At 39.9% G+C, this 19,736-nt stretch overlaps 1 protein-coding gene across 1 annotated transcript; it reads left to right on the forward strand.

Annotated features, from left to right (window-relative positions):
- Positions 1-16,569: 16,569 nt before the first annotated feature.
- Positions 16,570-18,216, forward strand: cldn5b (claudin 5b). Its single transcript, NM_001006044.2, is given in 1 exon segment — positions 16,570-18,216. A coding segment is annotated over 1 exon segment (663 nt). The 5' UTR covers positions 16,570-16,659; the 3' UTR covers positions 17,323-18,216.
- The last annotated feature ends 1,520 nt before the right edge of the window (positions 18,217-19,736 follow it).

Here is a 19,736-nt window from a genome sequence, read left to right on the forward strand (position 1 = left end):
CTCCTTTTTAGACCAGCACACCAATGAGTCCACAAAGAGGCGCAAATGGATTTACTGTTTAAACAATGTGGCGCAAAACTGGAAAATTAGGGTTGCGCTGATCTGAAAATAGCAACAAATCACGCCAAACACGTCTTGCGCCGTATCGTGCAGGGTGTATAGGGCCCTATCTTCTCGTAGCTTCTCATCCACTCCCAGGGCCGGAGTGGGACTCATTTTCAGCCCTGGAGTTTCAAGCCAGACCGGCCCACCTCAGTTCACGACTGACTTTATTAAAATAAGGTCATTTCCAATTCAGTTTCTAATGACACTATCACGTCTTTTTCAAGAAAACAGCTGCTTTAGAAATTCAAATGTTCAAAAGCCCTAACAGTATTATATGCCTTAACAATAAAAATGAAAAATGTATATATATATATATATTTCCCAGGTGAGATTCGAACACGGGTCAGCAGCATCACACTTCAACGTGTTTACCACTGGTCCACAATAGAGCTATTTCAGCAGAAATACAAAATTGTTTTGGACTGTGACCTGCAAGAAATGTTATTACTTTCTATTCATGGCTTAATCTTTTTCTCCCCTTTTAGCTTTCTGATCAAGTTATGTCAGATTTATTAATGTAGTGAATCATCTGATTTTCATTGAGCAGGTGTATTATTCGTTAATATTAATTATTCAATTATTCAAATTCTCGAATTCGCTGTTTGGGGTCGAATGATGATAGTTAACGTTACATTGTCATTAACGTTAGTTAACCTGCAGGCTACATTTTGCTCACGGGGCTGCAAGAAAATAAATAAGAAGAGCCGCACTGCGGCAAAATAATGAATAAAAAGAGTGAAGATATGGTCAAATAAATAAATAGATGAAAAAAAAAATGTGTGACTGCTGAGAGTGCAAGCAGCTAGGGACACCGGCCCTCACGGCCAAAAAACGGACCGGCCCACCGGGAATTCTCCCGGTTCTTCCGATTAGCCAATCCGGACCTGTCCACTCCTGCGTTTAAACTGTTCATTTTGATGAATTTTAAGATGTAAATGCGACTTAGATGTATATGCATAACTGTTTACTTAACAATTAAACAGGAGTCCATGAGTAGTTAAGAATGATAGTGAAAGTTAATTATAATGTGCCCCTCCAAGTAAAGTCATGACATGAAGATAATAATACTGACAATTGGCCTGAGCAGTTGCTACGTTTGGCCTAAGCACCTGGCATAACCATTTTGACATGTTTTTCTTACATTCCAAACCAAAATAAAAGAAATACGACTTTCTCCAGAGGAAAAATGTAATAGGAAATACTGTAAAAATAGTCTTGCTCTGTTGGAAAGTATTTGAAAAAGAATAAAAGTTCACAGGAAGGCGAAAAATTAAAATATCAAATTGAAAAAAATTAGTTCAGAAATCATGTGAAAGAATAATAATTGGAGAAAACTGATGGATGCTTAGATTGGATTGGCCATCATGTCAGAACAATAGTCTAGAGGGAAATAATAAGACAGGACAGGATTTCCACACTATACAACTCCATCCGTCCACAGCCCACGTAACTCCGACCGGCTCAAATCTGCATCCACAGGTCGAGATCCTCCACGCCGTGCCAGAGGAGGAGGTCTGGATGCTTTGTTTTCTGTGTTCACGTCCTGCCCAATGTCAGCGATGAGGTCGGATAGATACGTGTTGAATCCCAGACACCTGGCGTGCAGTGAGCTCACACCAGAGGAAACATCTGGAGAGAACATGCAGATCAGAGCTTCTGTGCACTTCTGCCGTCTGTCTGGAGAGCACTCAAGATTCCTGCTTATGTTATGTACTGTATGAGTTACAGAGTAAATAGCTGCTGTAATTAAACTGAGCCCAAGTAAGTTATAGGTCTCTATGTTAATGATGGAAAGTTTAAAACACATAGCGCAGGTGAACACATATCTGAGTTCATTCATTCATTTTCTTGTCGGCTTAGTCCCTTTATTAATCTGGGGTCGCCACAGCGGAATGAACCGCCAACTTATCCAGCAAGTTTTTACGCAGCGGATGACCTTCCAGCCGCAACCCATCTCTGGGAAACATTCACATACACTCATACACGGAAAATTTAGCCTACCCAATTCACCTGTACCGCATGTCTTTGGACTGTGGGGGAAACCGGAGCACCCGGAGAAAACCCACGCGAACGCAGGGAGAACATGCAAACTCCACAGAGAAACGCCAACTGAGCCGAGGTTCAAACCAGCGACCTTCTTGCTGTGAGGCGAACGTGCTACCCACTGCGCCACTGCGTCACCTCCATATCTGATTTGACTTTTGCTATTTTAACGATGGGGAAAACAGTCTTGTGTACCAGGCGCATGATCTAAAAGGGTTGTCCTTATTCTCTTAATGCAGGGGTGTCCTGGAGGGTCAGTGTCCTGGAGAGTTTAGCTCCAATCCGAATCAAACACTCCTGAACCAGCTAATCAAGCTTTAACTAGGTATCCGCTTGTTAAGTGGTGACGTGTTGGTGACGTATGTAATACTGTTTCCGGGTCCAAGCCACCCGCCACTCATTTGAGTTAAGAAACTATTCGTTTATGATCATTTTTTGTTCATATCACACATTAAAGTGAATTTTATATTAAGTCATATAGCTCGTTTCCACTGACTGGTACAGTATGGTACGGTTCGGGTCGGTACGAGTCACCTTTATCAGACTTGCGTTTCCACTACCAAGGGTATCCAACCAAGGGTATCTACTCAGTTCAGAGAGTATTTGGTCCCTCTTTGTGAAGTTTATTTTGAAACAAATTTCGAGAGGATCACGTGCTTATGATTGTTCACAGCTGTTCCAACTTTAGCTAATAACTAATTATCCTATCAGACGATCCTTAACTCACTATAAATAACCAGACTTTTCTCATCTCAATATCTTCGTCTTGAAGAAACCCCCCCACCCAACCCTATACTTTCCCTCCTTTCAAACAGGCGTCACGGTGGCCAGCGATTAGCGCTGTTGCCTCACAGCAAGAACACCCCTGGTTTAATTCCTTTCCAAACCAGACGGCATTTCTGTGCGGAGTTTGCTTGTTCTCCCCGTGGTCGCGTGGGTTTTCCCCAGGTCCTCCGGTTTCCTCCCACAGTTTAAAAACAAGCACTCTAATCAATTAATCCAAAATATTTTAGCTAAACGCTGGGTACACCTTTCAGCATCCATATCTGACACTTAGCTACAACAAGCAAGAGAGGGAGTCATCAAGATCTACCTAAGCTCAAACTCCCCTCTCGCCTTGCAACAGAAGGGAGCCCAGGGCTCGAGGATCTTATAAGCTCAGGGCTCTCTTACGGGACAGCACGCCAAACTAGCTTTATTATCAATCATCAGCTAAGTCTGAACTCTTGAAATAGTAAGGCAAACTTTATTTTACTTTAGTAAGTTTAGTAATAAGTAAAGCTGCTGTTTGTGTAGTTGCATATTGATCAAGTTGATCCTCTGCTGAGATTTTGAGAAATCCATTGTATTATACTTCAGCTGATTTCATTTAAGGCTGTAATTTCATCTGAAGTCAGTTGTAGTTTTGAGTTTCTCTTCTGTGTTTCTGCTTATTAACAACTGGTGTTCATCCTCAGTCCTCAATCATCATCTCATCAATCCTTTCATTGAAGGCTAAGTAACATTACCTCAATTGCCACAGCCAAATCACCCTGCAGCCCAAAACCGGTTACTCACTGAAGCTAAGCAGGGCTGAGCCTGGTCAGTACCTGGATGGGAGACCACTAGGGAACACTAGGTTGCTGTTGGAAGTGGTGTTAGTGAGGCCAGCAGGTGGCGCTCAACCTGTGGTCTGTTCGAGTCCTAATGCCTCAGTATAGTGAAGGGGACACTACACTGTCAGTGGGCGCCGTCTTTCGGATGAGATGTTAAGGTCCTGACTCTCTGTGGTCATTAATCCCATGGCACTTCTCGTGAAAGAGCAGGGGTGTAACACCCGGTGTCCTGGCCAAAGTCCCTCTATCGGCCCATACGATCATGGCCTCCCAAGCATCCCCTTCCACCTATCTATCACTGTCTTTCCACTCCACCAATAGTTGGTGTGTGGTGAGCGCACTGGCGCTGTTGTCCTGTGGCTGCCGGAGCATCATCCAAGTGGATGCTGCACACTGGTGGTGGTGTGGAGAGACCCCTCCCTCATGATTGTGAAGCGCTTTGGGTGTATGTCCATACACAATAAATGCGCTATATAAATACACATTACATTATATTACATCAATTCGAAGAGGGACCAAATATTACCTAAATTGAGTCATTTTTACTGTGGATTTTGCTGTGTGGTGTGGGTGGTGCATGACAGAAAATCGCATCATTCTCGCTTGACGAAATGTCTACAGTAAAGCTGTACAGGTCACTTACATGATATGAAAAGCACTTCTCACAAAACAGACGCTTTACACACATAAACACATGTGTATAAATGTTTATTACTAACTTTTCTATAAACAGGAGTTGATTATAACTGCAGATCAACGACAGTGCGAAATAGCCTACTGTAACGTCTGTAACTATATTAAATAAATAAATAAATGAACATAAATGAACACATACAGCCCCTTACAGTCTCAGATATGTTACCAACTACAGAAAAACTACTCACAGCCGACATTTCAGCCTTAATTAGGTTCAAAACAACATAAAGTATAGCCTACAGTCAGAGTAAACCTCTCATCTTTGTCTGTAATCTTCAGCAGCACATGTCATGTAGCCTCTGTTAGAGAGTCACTCCATCACTCCCAGTTCATATTAGTCCAAAAGGTCATGATAAAAATTAAAACAAGGCAGTTTGTTCGCGTTTGCTGAAGAAATAATGCTTCACTCTCGCGTTTGTCAGTATCTGACAGGATCGGGTTTTAAAATCACGTCAATGATCAATCGCACGTGATTATCATCAGCTCAAGAAGCTGTTATTTCAGATATAGACGTGCGGCGAGCGCAAGCACGAAAGCCAAACCGCTCCCGCTTCAGACTGGCTCGGAAACAACTATGAAGCACAGGGTTCTGCTCTACTCCATGGCTTTGTGGCTGTTCATCAAGACGATGACAAGGTTTGTTTGAGCCCGTATCGACCATGGCTCGTTATTATATGTATATATAATTCCGCTGTAATCTCTCGCTGTGTATGTTAAACATTGCAGGTTTTTTGTTTTCATTCTGGCTTGTTGCGTAAGCGAATAACGTATCTCTGTAAACCAATAGTGTTCAGCTGTGCGTCTAGCTCCGCCTTTTGGTACCCTTTCTCGTGTTTGGTATCCTTTCGAAAGAGTGCTGAAAAATTGGTATTGTATGGTTCGGTATGCCTGTTGACAGTGGAAACAGCCATAAAAGCGTACCAAACCGTACCGTACCGTACCACTCAGTGGAAACGGGTCAATAGTGTACACAACAATCTCTGGGCTTGCTGCATCACAAACACCAAAATTTGAACAATTTATAAAAAAATTAATCACTTTCTGGCTATTGCATATTAGGCATGGACATATATATTGCGATCGTGATTTTCGAAAGGATTAAATCGCTTTGTAAACGTTTATTATTACCATTTCATGAGTCTTCCCATACAGTTGAATAGAGCGCTTAACAAGCGGAACTAGAAACTTCCAGGCAGGTGTGTTAAAGCAAGTTGGAGCTAAAGTTAGCAGGCCACCGGCCCTCCAGGACTGACTTTGGACACCCTTGTCTTAATGAGTTGAGGGTGTGTTTTGGACCTACGTGCATAAACCCTTGTGTGCTATTGCGGATGTTTTCATGTGTTCTGTTGGGTCATTTTGAGTCTTCATTTGGCCACAGCTTTCTCTGTGTTTCAACAAATGGACTGATTGTTGGTGACAAAAATCAAAAGTGAAAATGCTTTTGAGTTTAACAAAAACTCAACAATACTCTCAGGGAAAATGTACAACCCTTTTTGCTATGATGGTGGCTGTTTTTGCTCCATTGACTTCCATGACTTACTCCCGGGGCCATTTATATGGAAGTTGATATTAAGCCGCACCATATTGGTGTTTCGTAACATCTAGGCTTTATGAGGTGGGTTGTTAGCCCGACGCTCAACCCCCAACCTAGAGGACCAGAACATACACTCATACACTACGGCCAATTTAGTTCATCAATTCCCCAATAGCGCATGTGTTTGGACTGTGGGGGAAACCGGAACTCCCGGAGGAAACCCACACCAACATGAGGGTTTTCCACACAGAAATGCCAACTGACTCAGCCGAGGCTCGAACCAGCGACCTTCTGGTGACAGTGCCAACCCTTGAACATTTTTTTGATTGCCATAACAGCATATACATTAATCATGCATTCTTGACTCTTGCTTGTTTTCCCTGTTGGGTGGAGGTATCATTTGTGATTGGTACTATTGGGAAAAACAGTCTGTGCACCAGGCGCATGGTCTACAAGGGTTGTCCCTGCTGGCATATTCATGGCTGGCACGTGAACATGAGCTGAGATCAGCTTTGATTAATGCAGCGTTGTTTGTGTTCTTTCTAATTATACGTGCATGCATGCGGATGGACGGCTGATTGTTCCCAGGAAATGACGCCAGTTATTAGCTGACCTTGTTTTTATGTGTGCTCTGATTAAACGTGTGCGTCCACATTCTGCATTAAGGGTGTGTTCACAATTGTCAGAGTTGGTTCAGTTACAATAAACTCTGCACTGCACATCTTCATCTTGAGTTTTCTGCACGGTAAGAAATATCTGTTGGTTAACAGTGTCCTTTTGCGATTCACAAGTGTTTATTTTATAGCATTACGGGATGTTGATCTCGGCTCTGTTCACTTTAATGTTGAAAATTCAACTCTACATTGACTTTTATTGACATTTTAGTAGTTTGAAGTAATATCATAATGTATAAGAAATAATATCAGGAGAAATAATTGAAAATGTGCTGCAGTTTATGACAAAGTTTCTGTAGCGTAATATATTTTTATTTATTTATTTATTTATTTGACACGGACATCACAATTACACTGGACAACCAAATGCATTTGTTTAAGTGTTTTAGCAGACTTGCTAATTTTCAACACCTGTCCACAGGAGGCTTAAAATTGACAAAATAGAAATATAATAAAACATACAAAACATTACAATTCTTTACATAATATTACTGCAGGCAAAAGCAAAGGCGACATGATCCAACCAACCAACAGTAGACTATTTGTGCAAACACTGCTGTTTTGTTTTTAACCACTTTTTAAGAGCACTTATACAACACACACACAATATAGCGCTCCAAACTATTAAAAGTTATCCTAAAAGTCACTTGGAAGGACATCCGCTGTGTAAAACATATGCTGGAATAGTGGGTGGTTCATTCCACTGTGGCGAGCACTGATAAATAAGGGACTAAGCCAAAGAAAACTGAATGAATGAATGGTTTTGAGTCTAATCACTGTACAGAAAGTTGATTTGAGAGGGAATTTATTTTAAAAAGTTAATGCAAAGATACTGACTGAAGTTAGCAGGTTATATTTGTATTATGTTGTCCTTTAGCCTACAGAAAGGTCCTGAATATTTTTTATAAATAGCCTATTATACTCCTCCATGAACCGCCACCTTATCATGGTGCAGGGGTTTGAGTGCTTGAGTGATCCTAAGAGCTATGTTGTCGGGGGCTAATGCCACTCGTAGGGTCTCCCAAGGCAAAACGATGTCTTAGGTGACAGGTCAGACTAAGTGCGGTTCAAAAACCCCTTATGAGTTCAAGAACATCAAGGACCTTGACGTCGCCTGGTATGGCACAGCCGGGGCCCTACCCTGGAGCCAGGCCTGGGGTTGGGACTCGCATGCGCGTGCCTGGTGGCCGGGTTCCCACGGAGCGACGTGGGACCAGCCACCCGCAGGCCCACCACCTTCAAGGGAAGCCGTAGGGGCCGGTGTATTGTGGAACAGGTGGTAGTCAAAGGTTAATACTACGACAACCCAACCTTCAGGCACAGAAACGATGTACCAGTCCGTTGTGGTAAAGAAGGAGTTGAGCTGAAAGGCAAAGCTTTCTATTTACCGGTCAATCTACATTTCTACTCTCACCTATGGTCATGAGCTTTGGGTCATGACCGAAAGGACAAAATCTCGAATTTAAGCAGCAGAAATTTGTTTCCTGAGGAGCTCTGATACCTGGGAGGAGCTCGGAGTAGAGCCGCTGCTCCTCCACATCGAGAGAAGTCAGCTGAGGTGGCTCAGGCATCTGTTTCGGATGCCTCCTGGACGCCCACCTAGGAAGGTGTTCCAGACATGTCCCACTGGGAGGAGGCCTCTGAGATGACACCGGACACGCTGGAGGGACTACAGTATGTCTCTTGGCTGGCCTGGGAACACTTCAGGATCCCCCCGGAGGAGCTGGAGGAAGTGTCTGGGGAGAGGAAAGTCTGGGGTGCTCTCCTAAGACTGCTGCCCCAGCCCCGGAAAAGCGGTAGAAAGCGAATGAATGACTGAATAACCTATTATACTCACCTGTGATTTATTTTGTCCTTGTTGTAACAATGAAGTTTGTTTTGTTTTTATTAACCCTGAACTCATATTTAGTTAAGGATTTTAGGTTAATTTAGTTATCTAATAAGGATTCCCAGATAATCGTCAGTTTATTTAGACTAATAAGACAAAGGAATTAATTAATCAGGGTGTTAAAATAAACAAAAACAGTTGTGTATATAGTTGAAGACGAAATTATGACATAATTAAAGTCTTATTTGTTTTATTTCAGCCAGAATAAAAGCTGTTTTTAATAGTTTTAAACCCATTTTAAGGTCAATATTATTAGCCCCCTTTAGCAATATTAGTTTTGGATTGTCTCCAGAACAAACCACTGTTATACAATGGCTTGCCTAATTACCCTAACTTTACCTAGTGAAGCCTTTAAATGTCACTTTAAGCTGAATACTAGTGTCTTGACAAATATTGAGTGAAATATTATGTGCTGTCATCATGGCAAAGAGAAAATAAAAATGTTTTTAGTATTTAACATCAAGTCTTAATCGAGCCTGCCCTCAAAGTTTGTTAATTACAATTATAATAAACAAAAAACCTCTTACCCAAAGTGTCAACAATAGTAATGCTGATGTTTGGTTTTGTACTCTGGTATAGCGTCATGTCCCTAATGCATTCTGCTCTCATTGCTATTACTCTGTTATCATAAAACCCCACTCTTCCTTCCATTTGGTGATTTCCTTATCAGATTTCTCCCTATAAAATTAGGCCACGAGGGCAGCGTTTGTTATAGGTTTGTTCAGATGCCACACTAAATAAGGAGACTTTTCAGTACATTTGGCTTCCTTGGGGGGGGTATAAACGTATCCCCTGCTATGATCAGCATAAATAGTAGTAAACGTTAACGGTTTGGTGTGGTCTATCTAGGGATCAACATGCAACATTTACTTTGCGATAAACACAAAATTTGAAAAGCTTGAATCAGCCAATGAGAGCATCTGTCACTGTCATCAGGCAATTACTGGCATCCTGTTACTGTTTACTTCAAAACAGCGCAGAGATGTCAATTCACAGGCTCATGTTGGCGACATAAACACCAAACAACAAAGACGCCTTGGATTAAAGCTAATATGACAAAAGAACCAAGTTTTTAAGTTTGTTAATATTGTCTTTTTTGCTACTGCTGCAGTGCATTAAAACAACAATAGTCAGCTTACAAAGGAAGTTCGTAATTGTTAAGAATTAAATTAAAAATCCTTAATTAAAAAGAGGTCTAACAAAAACGTAACAAAAAAACAGGGATTTAAAATATAATCCCTGGTGCCCCCGCGCTCTCTCTCCCCAAAATATAAACCAAAACCACAACCACTGAGAATTAACATGAAATTATGATTTATTTAAAGAAAATAAGGAGCAAAAATAACATCGGGAGGGGTTCAGCCAAAATAAATGACAATAAACCAAGCTAACTAAATTAGAGTAACTTTCATGGAAAGTAGTTAATAAAATAAAATACAGAAAACTTATCTCCCTACTAACACAGGAGAAAATGAAAATAGAAGGCACCAAACCTTCCTACAATGCTCCAAGTCATACAGAGAGACAGAAAACCCAGCCTGATCTCACAAGAAAACGTAAGTGTTTTACGTTTTGCCAATTTAGTGGGTAATTCGTACGAATTCGTACGAGTTCAGTCATATGAAATGGTACGATTTCAAAAAGGAGGCATGGCACCTAACCCCGCCCCTAAACCCAACCGTCATTGGGGGATGAGCAAATCGTACTAAATTGTTCGAATTAGATCGTACGAATTCATACGAATTAGCCACTAAATGAAAAAGCATCTTACAAAACGCCACATAAGAGACATAAGCAACAAAGACTAATTTTTATCACTTGAGCAATAAAATCTCCAAAGAGAACAAGCGAGAATCGAGAGAGAGCAGGGAGCCACTGAATCCATACACTCTGAAGGTTTAAATACAACCACCACCAATCCAAGCGCCAATCATCAATCGACATGTTCTGCTGCATCTGCTGTTAATTCAAATAGAGAGAGAGAGCGAGAGAACAAGAGAGGGAAAGAAATACCACACAAACACACACACTACACTACAACGACTCGTAACAGTGTTAAAAAAGATACAGGGGCAGAGATTCATCATGGTACTGGAAATATTCCTCAGAGATTTTGTTCTATATTGATAGCATCACACAGTAGGATCAAATCTATGGCGCTGCATAGTCTGATGAGTATCCCCAAGTGGAAATAGAGAATAAAGTAAATAATTAGCATAGCTGCTGTTAATAGTGTATATAAACGAGATGCAGAAACCTTTGTGGAGCACATTCATTTATCATACCGCTAGGTGATGCATTGAGTGTATGCTTTACTAAACAGATAGGTCTTTAATCTAGTTTTGAATTGGGAGAGTGTGTCTGAGCCTCGGACGTTATCAAGAGGCTATTCCAGAGTTTAGGAGCCATAAATGAGAAGGCTCGACCTCCTTTAGTAGATTTTGCTGTGGTAGGTGCTCCCAGAAGCCCTGAGTTTTGAGATCTTAAAGAGTGAGCTGGATTGTAGCGAGACAGAAGGTTGGTTAGATAAACAGGAGCTAGATTATATAAAGCTTTATAGGTGAGAAGTAATATTTTAAATTCAATATGAAACTTAACAGGCAGCCAGTGTAAGGAGGATAAGATCGGGGTGATATGATAACATTTTTTAGAGCTGGTAAGAACTCTGGCAGCTGCATTTTGTACTGGCTGAAGGTTATTAATAGAGGATGCTGGGCAGCCAGCAAACAGAGCATTACAGTAATCCAGCCTAGAAGTCACTATGCCTAGTGTATTAAGACAGGAGGTGTGTGTCCTACAGGTGGTTTGTCAAGCCCACTCACCTCATGCGCCGTTATGTGATGCATTGTGAGCACGCTTTACTAAACAGACAGGTCTTAAATCTAGTTTTGAATTGGGAGAGTGTCTGAGCCTCGGACATTATCAAGAAGGCTATTCCAGAGTTTAGAAGCCATAAATCAGAAGGCTCGATCTCTTTTAGGGAAGTCAGTGGCTAACGGTGTCCAACATTCCTCAAAATATAGAAAAAGTAATTTTGTTCAACAGACAAAGAAACTCTAGGTTTGTAAGCGTTTAAGACTAAGTATATATTAAGGGTGTCACGATCCTCCAAATCCTCGATTCGATTACATTTTCGATTCTAAAGTCACGATTCGATTTTCGATTATGAATAATTAATTAATTAATGACCAATTAATGATTTGTAGCCTACCGTTTAAACTACCTGACCTGCATGGTCTTTGTTTTACCCATAAACAAATCATACAGTAAATGAATAAAGTCAAGATACACACATAATTACCACCTGTCAATCACTTTTTCTGCGGGACTCGTGAATAGGCAGTGATCTGTGTCGTTATAATGGCGTTGGTAAAAAAGACGAACAACATACTGGAACCAGCCAACAGTATCTGAGGTGTTCACTAAAATGACTAAGTACAAGTGAGTGAAAGATTGAAGCAGTCCTCTGACTGCCTGGACCCGCTGTCTCGAGCGGCCGTGTGTGTGCGTCTGTGTCTGTGTGTGTGTGTGTGTGTGTGTCAGAGGTAGTGAGGAAGGAGGGCTGCTTAGAAATGCTACACGCCACTGTGGATGTCAAATCGTTGTCGTTCTAAAAATGCCATTTAAAAACAAAGACAGTGTAAACAGGGCCTGAGTGTGAACTTTTCGCGAGCGGATTTGTAACGGGGGCGGGCGGAGGATCGCGATGCCGGTGTTGTCTATCGGACGAACCCTAATAAGTACATAGCAGAGCTTGCAAAGCTGTGTTTTGCAAACACACTGGATTAACTCACTGGAAATCCAAAATGCTTCCACACCGGCGACTTCATTGAAAGAGGAGAGGGTTTAAGTTCTGTCGACGGGTCTCCTGCTTCTGCAGTTCAACAAGCACTTCAACAAGCCTGTTATTTTCCCGCTTGGCAAGCCAAGCTGACGTGACATGAGGGCGTGGCAGCATCGACGATTCTATTTTTTGATTCGATAATCGAAATTGAGCATAAATTTCGATCGATTTCGAGACACCCCTAGTATATACTGAACTATTCGTCAACATACTGTATTTATAGAAAATTCATATAAATAAGACAAGTGCCCTTTTTTCCAATTGAGCCCCAACCCCTCTGCATGACCCAGATCTGCAGCAGTAATTTGCAAAATATGCACGTTTTGTTGGGATCAGTGGGATTGTTTACATTCCGCTCTCCAATATGGCCGACTGATGACACATGGGGAAAACACTTTATTCTTGAGTTGTTCCACTGAGACGAACCTATCACCTAAAATGACTAACAAAGAGTTCTGAGATGCAGATCTTGTGAGTCAGACACGCACCTGCATCTCTAACACAAACATTTCAGTCCAGACAGAAGAGGTGGAAGCTGGTGCACGCTGAAGATTTCAACCCCGAGTAACAGAAGCCTGAATCAACAGAGCTCTTCCTCTGAGCTTCCTGCTTCAGTCTCGCTCGAGATTAGCCCTGATTCCACCGAAAGTGTTGCACAGCAATTTTATTGCACTTTTGAGAAATGGTGAAGTTACTGCTGATAACACACTTATTTTTGGTATGAGTATGCTTGTTTTTTTACAATCTGCACTGTTAATGGGAATTTAGACAGCACAATTTGTTATGATAAACATGTCAGTTACTGTAAATCTCTCCAGTATCGCTTTCCATGGAATTAAAGGCCCAGTTCACCCCAAAATGAAAGTTATGCTATTATTTAGGTTTCAGTTTCTTACTTCTGTTGAACACTGATGAAGATATACTGAAGAATGCATGGGGGAAAAAATGTCAGTGACTTCCATTGTATATCTTGTATATTTCCTACTATGGATGTCAATGGCTTTTGGTTTTTACTACTGGCGCATGAATTTCTTAACGTAAGGTGGTTTTATTTATCTTTTATATTGCTGATTCTGGGCGGCATGTTGGCTCAGTGGTTATTACTGTCCCTTAACAGCAAGAAGGTCGCTGATTCGAGTCCCGGCTGGGCCAGTTGGCATTTCTGTGTGGAGTTTGCATGTTCTCCCCATGTTGGTGTGGGTTTCCTCCGGGTCCTCCGGTTTCCCCCACAGTCCAAACACATGCGCTATAAGGGGAACTGATGAACTAAATTGGCCGTAGTGCATGAGTGTGTGTGTGTGTGTGTGTGTGTGAATGAGTGTGTATGGATGTTTTCCAGTACTGTTTGCAGCTGGGAGGGCATCCACTGTGTAAAATATATGCTGGAATAGTTGGTGGTTCATTCCACAGTGGCGACCCAGGATAAATAGGGGACTAGACTGAAGGAAAATGAATGAATGACTGTTACTGATTCTAGAATTGAAGGTAAATTCAGCATCTCCTAGATAAACCTTACATTATTTTTCAAAAGTAAAAACTTTAATAAAAGCGTTTGCAATAATAAAACAAATTATGTGAAGTTATCTCCAAAATATAGTGTTTGTCTGTATAATTAGGGCTATTTTGTCTTATATTTATCATCTTAAAGTCTACCACTATACATATTTTTGACTCCGCTCCCTGAATCATACCTTCAGCTTCAAATATTATGAAATAATCAAGTATAAGACTTTAGTCCTTTTACTCTGCTAGGCAAATAAACATTTGCATGACACATCTATTTTCTGCATTACTTGTATAGTCAGTTATAAATAAATTAATATATTATGTGCCTGTCTCTGCATTCTTGTCAACTTTGTTACTGTTGAATTCTAAATCAGGGACTAGGTCGCAAGAAAGTGAGTGAGAGTGAAATTATTTTGCGCTATAATGTTGGAAAATTTGACAAGGCAGGACAAAAACTGCATTTAGCAGCAGCATGCTCACAATCACAAATATGAGACAGTTCACCCCTCTTCCTGTTTTTCCTGCACCACTCCTCAGCATGCTTCAGCAGAGGAAGTAACAAATCTAAGCATACATTATGATTGTACACATGACACACAGGGCTGCACGTAGATGAATCCATTATCACGCAAGTTGAAGGACATTAAAGGCATCGTTCATCCAATTTTCTCATCATTTACTCTCCCTCGTGGTGTTTTAAAGCTTCATGAGTTCTTTATTATGTTAAACACAAAAGAAGATATTTTGAAGAATGTTGGCACCCATAAAAAATACAATAAAAGTTGGCTACCAGCATAATAACTGACGTTTGATACCAATATAATATAATATAACCCCACCAGGCTGGCCGGCTTGATTGAAACACTGATGGGTAGGGTCGCGAATCAGACTATGGTCCTTGACCGCAAACTGGAAACCATCGAGGTGAAGCTTGCGGCACTGCAACAAATTTTGGCCAGATCGGGAGACGAGTGATGGACATTAAATATCTGTGAAATTGGCAGATATTGACCTAAAGTTGAAGTATCCTAAGATCTGTCTCCCCTGAAAAGTTGTTTGTGATGTTTTGTGTATGGTCTGGGGGGTCCAATTTCGCTATACGAAAGTGTAGTGACAAATAAGGGCTTAATTGATTGATTGATTGATTGATTTAATATAATATAATATAATATAATATAATATAATATAATATAATATAATATAATGTAATATGATATAATTTAATATAATATAATGTAATATAATATAATATAATATAATATAATATAATATAATATAATATAATATAATATAATATAATATAATATAATAAAATATGATAAAATAAAATATAATATGATATAATTAATATAATAAAACAAAACAAAATGTAATGTAATGTAATATTTGGAACAACTTGAGAAAGCGTAAACAGTGAGTAAAATTTAACTTTGAGGTGAACTATCTCTTAAAGTATTCTGGTTGGTCGCTAGGCGTTGCTAAGCTGTTTTGATTGGTTGCTGGGTGTTGCTATGATGTTCCGGTTGGCTATTTGGTATTGTTTTGATTTTCCTGACCTACTAGAAGTAACGTTAGTTTCAGCAGGCTTGCTGATCGCATTATAGTTGCTTTTTAGTTATTACATCGTCAAACCATAAAATTATTAGACATTCAGGTTAAGAAAACAATTCTGACCAATTTTAGGAAATAAAATGAGGGAAACAATGTAAAGCTATCTTATATTATTATAAGTACCAGTCTGCTTCGACTGTGAGGTGAAACAAACATAGGTAAGTTAAGAGCTCGCTCTCCCTCAAACATAACGTTACACTAAATTTATTGCTCTTTATGAAAGAATTGCTGAAAGTACAGTGTTGTCGTTGACAGCAGTCAAATGGTGCTAATCAGTTGTTGATTGAGGTAAAGTTGGTTTTATATTTACACATTCAGACTTTCTCCTTAATTAATTCTAAATAGTGAAATCATATAAGCAGCCACCGAAAGTACAAGTTTACAGTCAAATAAATAGTGCTAATGTTGTTTTGAAGTTATTCACATCTTATTTCAGACCGAATATTCAAAGAAAGGTTATCATAGTAACACTATAGGGAGCGTGTCACAAGCTCGCATTGAACGAATGTGCGAATGTAGAACCAACTTTACCTCAATCTAATGTTCTGAGATCATCCTTACATGTGATTTCAGACTGAATTTTCAAAGTAGAGTGTTAAACAATATTGGAACCGTGTCACAAGTTGTCACTGAACGTCTGTGTGAATATAAAACTAACTTTACCTTATTAGTATCACGGGCTCTAATTAAACTAAGCGTTATTCGAGACGTGGCCGCTTTAACGTTACCTCAGGTGCGCGTTCATTATCAGCGCTCCGTAACAAACTATTCCTGCTCTGGCTGCCTTACAAGATCACCTAATTCTCTGTTGTTTTACACATCCGTGTGCCTGCATTGACACTTGCCCCTCTTGTGTAAAGGGGGCTTTTCTTCCTAAAGAATGCCAGGAAATCACACTTCCAGTAGCAACTACCGTCACGTTTAAAAAACTCTGACTGCGGGATGCTAATTTTTTTGTTCGGCTGTTCTAACTTGCGATTGGCTGCTGGCAGACGCGCCGCGCTCTGATTGGCTGGAGCCGCTCCTCTTTGTTGCGGGCGCTCTATAACAGCATCCTCCCTTCATTGCAGAGCAGAAACTCCTCAAGCACTTCATCTGAGCGATGTAGAGACACTTCTGCTGCTTCTGACAGATTTAGAGTTTGGAGAAAAAAAACAAAAACAATGGCAAATATGATTTCTGCATGTCTGGAGATTGTTGGACTCTGCTTGACCGTCACCGGGACTCTTTTGGTGATGGTAGCCTGTGGGTTGCCCATGTGGAAAGTGTCCGCCTTCATTGAAGGCAACATTGTGGTGGCGCAAAACATCTGGGACGGGCTGTGGATGTCCTGCGTTGTTCAAAGCACAGGTCAGATGCAATGCAAAATGCACGACTCTGTCTTGGCGCTGACCACTGACCTCCAGACAGCTCGGGCTCTGACTGTCATCTCTGCGGTTTTGGGGGTCCTGGCTCTCATGATAACCATCGCCGGTGCTCAATGCACCAATTGCATCAACACGGAGTCCATCAAATCCAAAGTGGTCAACGCCGGAGGCGTGATGTACATCGTCGCAGGCTTGTTTGTTCTGATTCCTCTGTGCTGGATGGCCAATAACATCATCTCAGACTTCTACGATCCTCAAGTTCCCTACGCCAAAAAGAGAGAAATCGGAGCTGCGCTGTACATCGGATGGGCAGCATCTGCAATGCTTCTGGTCGGAGGAGCGATTCTGTGTTTCTCCCGTCCACATGATGAGAAATCCACATATCCACTTAAATATATCCCTCCGCCGACAAAAGGCACATCGATCAATGGGGACTATGATAAACGAAACTACGTCTGATCAAGAGGCTAACTATATGGACTTTTGCAGGTGCAAATGGACTTTTAAAACGATAATGCTGATGATACACCGTGGACCTACTTTGGGAAATGATCCCATAGGCAACTAGGTGTTACTAATTAGGGCAATGGGATCCAGATACAATATTGTTGCCTATTCTTAATGGAAAAGCAACTTTACAACATTGCAAAATCGCTCAAAAAGTCGCCCTGTGTATCATCAGCATAAGGGTAGCTTACCGATAAGCATGTTTTTTATGTTTTGTACACATTTGTACTGATCTTCAATTCTTTTATATGACTGTACAGTGTAAGAATTATTTTTAAAGTGCAAATGTTGCAGGTCATATTGATAAAAATGCCATTTTTTTACATGCAACAAGTCTTGTATTGAACTAGTCAACATTTAAAGTGGATCAAGAGTGACCCAAGACAAGAGTGGGTATTGTTCTGATGTTTTTCCTAGTTTTTTTAATCCAATTCAAATGTACTGTAGATTCATTTCAGTGAAACAGCATTGCATACTTGCATTTGAAAGCTATTTAATATGCTCTATTAACCGAAGGTCGCGGTAATAACGAATTAAATGCACACGGGTATTTTTGGTCTTCGTTAATGATATTAGGGTCAGCGACCCACTTGTTTGTGTTCGATTTTTATCACTGTGGCTCAAGGGGGGTGAAGGGAGGGTCCATATTTCTTGTTTTTGTTCTGCTTTACTAATTAGACACGGTCTGTGCTTCAACGAGACACTGAATAATGTCTATTGTTCTGCCTGTAAACGTGCAGGCAGGCTGGTTTGATCATCTAAACCTCCTGATTGTACATAATTGTATGAAACTTTTTAGTAAATTTGTGCATATACAAAGTAATAAATAAAATGTTTTTTTGTTAACGTGTCCCTAATGTTTAATAATGTGTGCTTTTAATGCGTACGCTTTAATAATAAATGTGATTTTCTTTTACATTTGTGATATCTACATCTCTTTTTAAAATAAGTCAACCTTTTCTAGATGAATTATAAAACAATTAATGTATAAACACAGGTTAAAGTCTAGTTTACTGCTTAATTCAATTGTTTTAGTGAACATAAAATGTTTAAATATAAGCTATAATGTCCCATCAGCATTCAGAGTATAGTAAATAAAAGAATATATAAAATATATAAAAGATAAAGTGGTCATACTGGATTTTATTTTTATGTGAAAAGTTATTCTAATTAAAAACTAATTAAAGTTTGAATTGTGATAAAAAATTTATAATAATAATAAAAATAATAATAATTAATTATTTTATAATTGATGAATATAAAATTATTTTGTAATAAATGAAATAAAATATTATATAAACAAATTTAAAATATACAGTTGAAGTCGGAATTATTAGCCCCCCTTGAACTTTCTTTTAATAAAAGATATCATATGTTTCTTCGCTGGTGTTTTGTTTTTTTCAGCTTGTTTGTGTAATTTACAAGTGGATCAAACTTGCTCATTTTGAGGCAGGAACCGGCGGACATGCAACAACTTTAATCATAAGGTAAACACAAAACAAGTTTCCATCCTGAGCTCCTTTACGGGACTCCACACTTTCTGCATCGGGCTCTCGCGGCTCTCATCTCCGCCCACACTCATCAGCGCTACCAAGCCGACCAATCACAGAGCTCGCGCTACACATCGTTGCGACGTGTAGTTGCGTTTGTTGAGAAGCACGTGTCATAGCACATGGCCACGGCCACTTGACACTGAAGTATAAGTCAGTCTTAACCTGAATACTAGTGTCTTAAATAATATCTAGTAAAATATTATTTACTGTCATCATGATAAAGATAAAATAAGTCAGTTGATTGACTCAACACAGAATATGTGCCTTATGCTTTTAATGTTGTGCAGAGAATTCGTAGAAAAAGAGGAAGTATGTATGGGTGCGGCCAATGGAGGACTGGAGAATGATTCACAAATTTCACTAAACTACATCTTTTAATATCAGCTGCCTATAAAAGTTGGAGTCAGAAAGTGGAAATTGCTGCGCACATCCTGAATGTTACTTTTGCGGTGCCTTGAGGATACCAAGATTCTGTGAAATCGAATTGTTAATTTGTATCTAGTAAATTACCAAGATTTTTGACATTGAAGAAAACCCTCTTCTGATCTTTTTTTATTGAACATGCATGGAACTGGTTAGATATTCCATAATATATATAATTATTAGCCCCCTGAATTATTTGCCACCCTGTTTAATTTCTGTCTCAATTTCTGTTTAATGGAGAGCAGATTTTTTCAACACATTTCTGAGCATATTAGTTAAAAACTGATTTGTTTTTTCTTTGCCATGATGACAGTAATATCTGACACTTCTATACAGCTTAAAGTAACATTTAAACTAGGTCAATTAGGTTAACTAGGCAGGTTAGGGTAA

The sequence above is a fragment of the Danio rerio genome, chromosome 10, assembly GCF_049306965.1.
Source record: "Danio rerio strain Tuebingen ecotype United States chromosome 10, GRCz12tu, whole genome shotgun sequence".
Taxonomy (NCBI): Eukaryota; Metazoa; Chordata; class Actinopteri; order Cypriniformes; family Danionidae; genus Danio; species Danio rerio.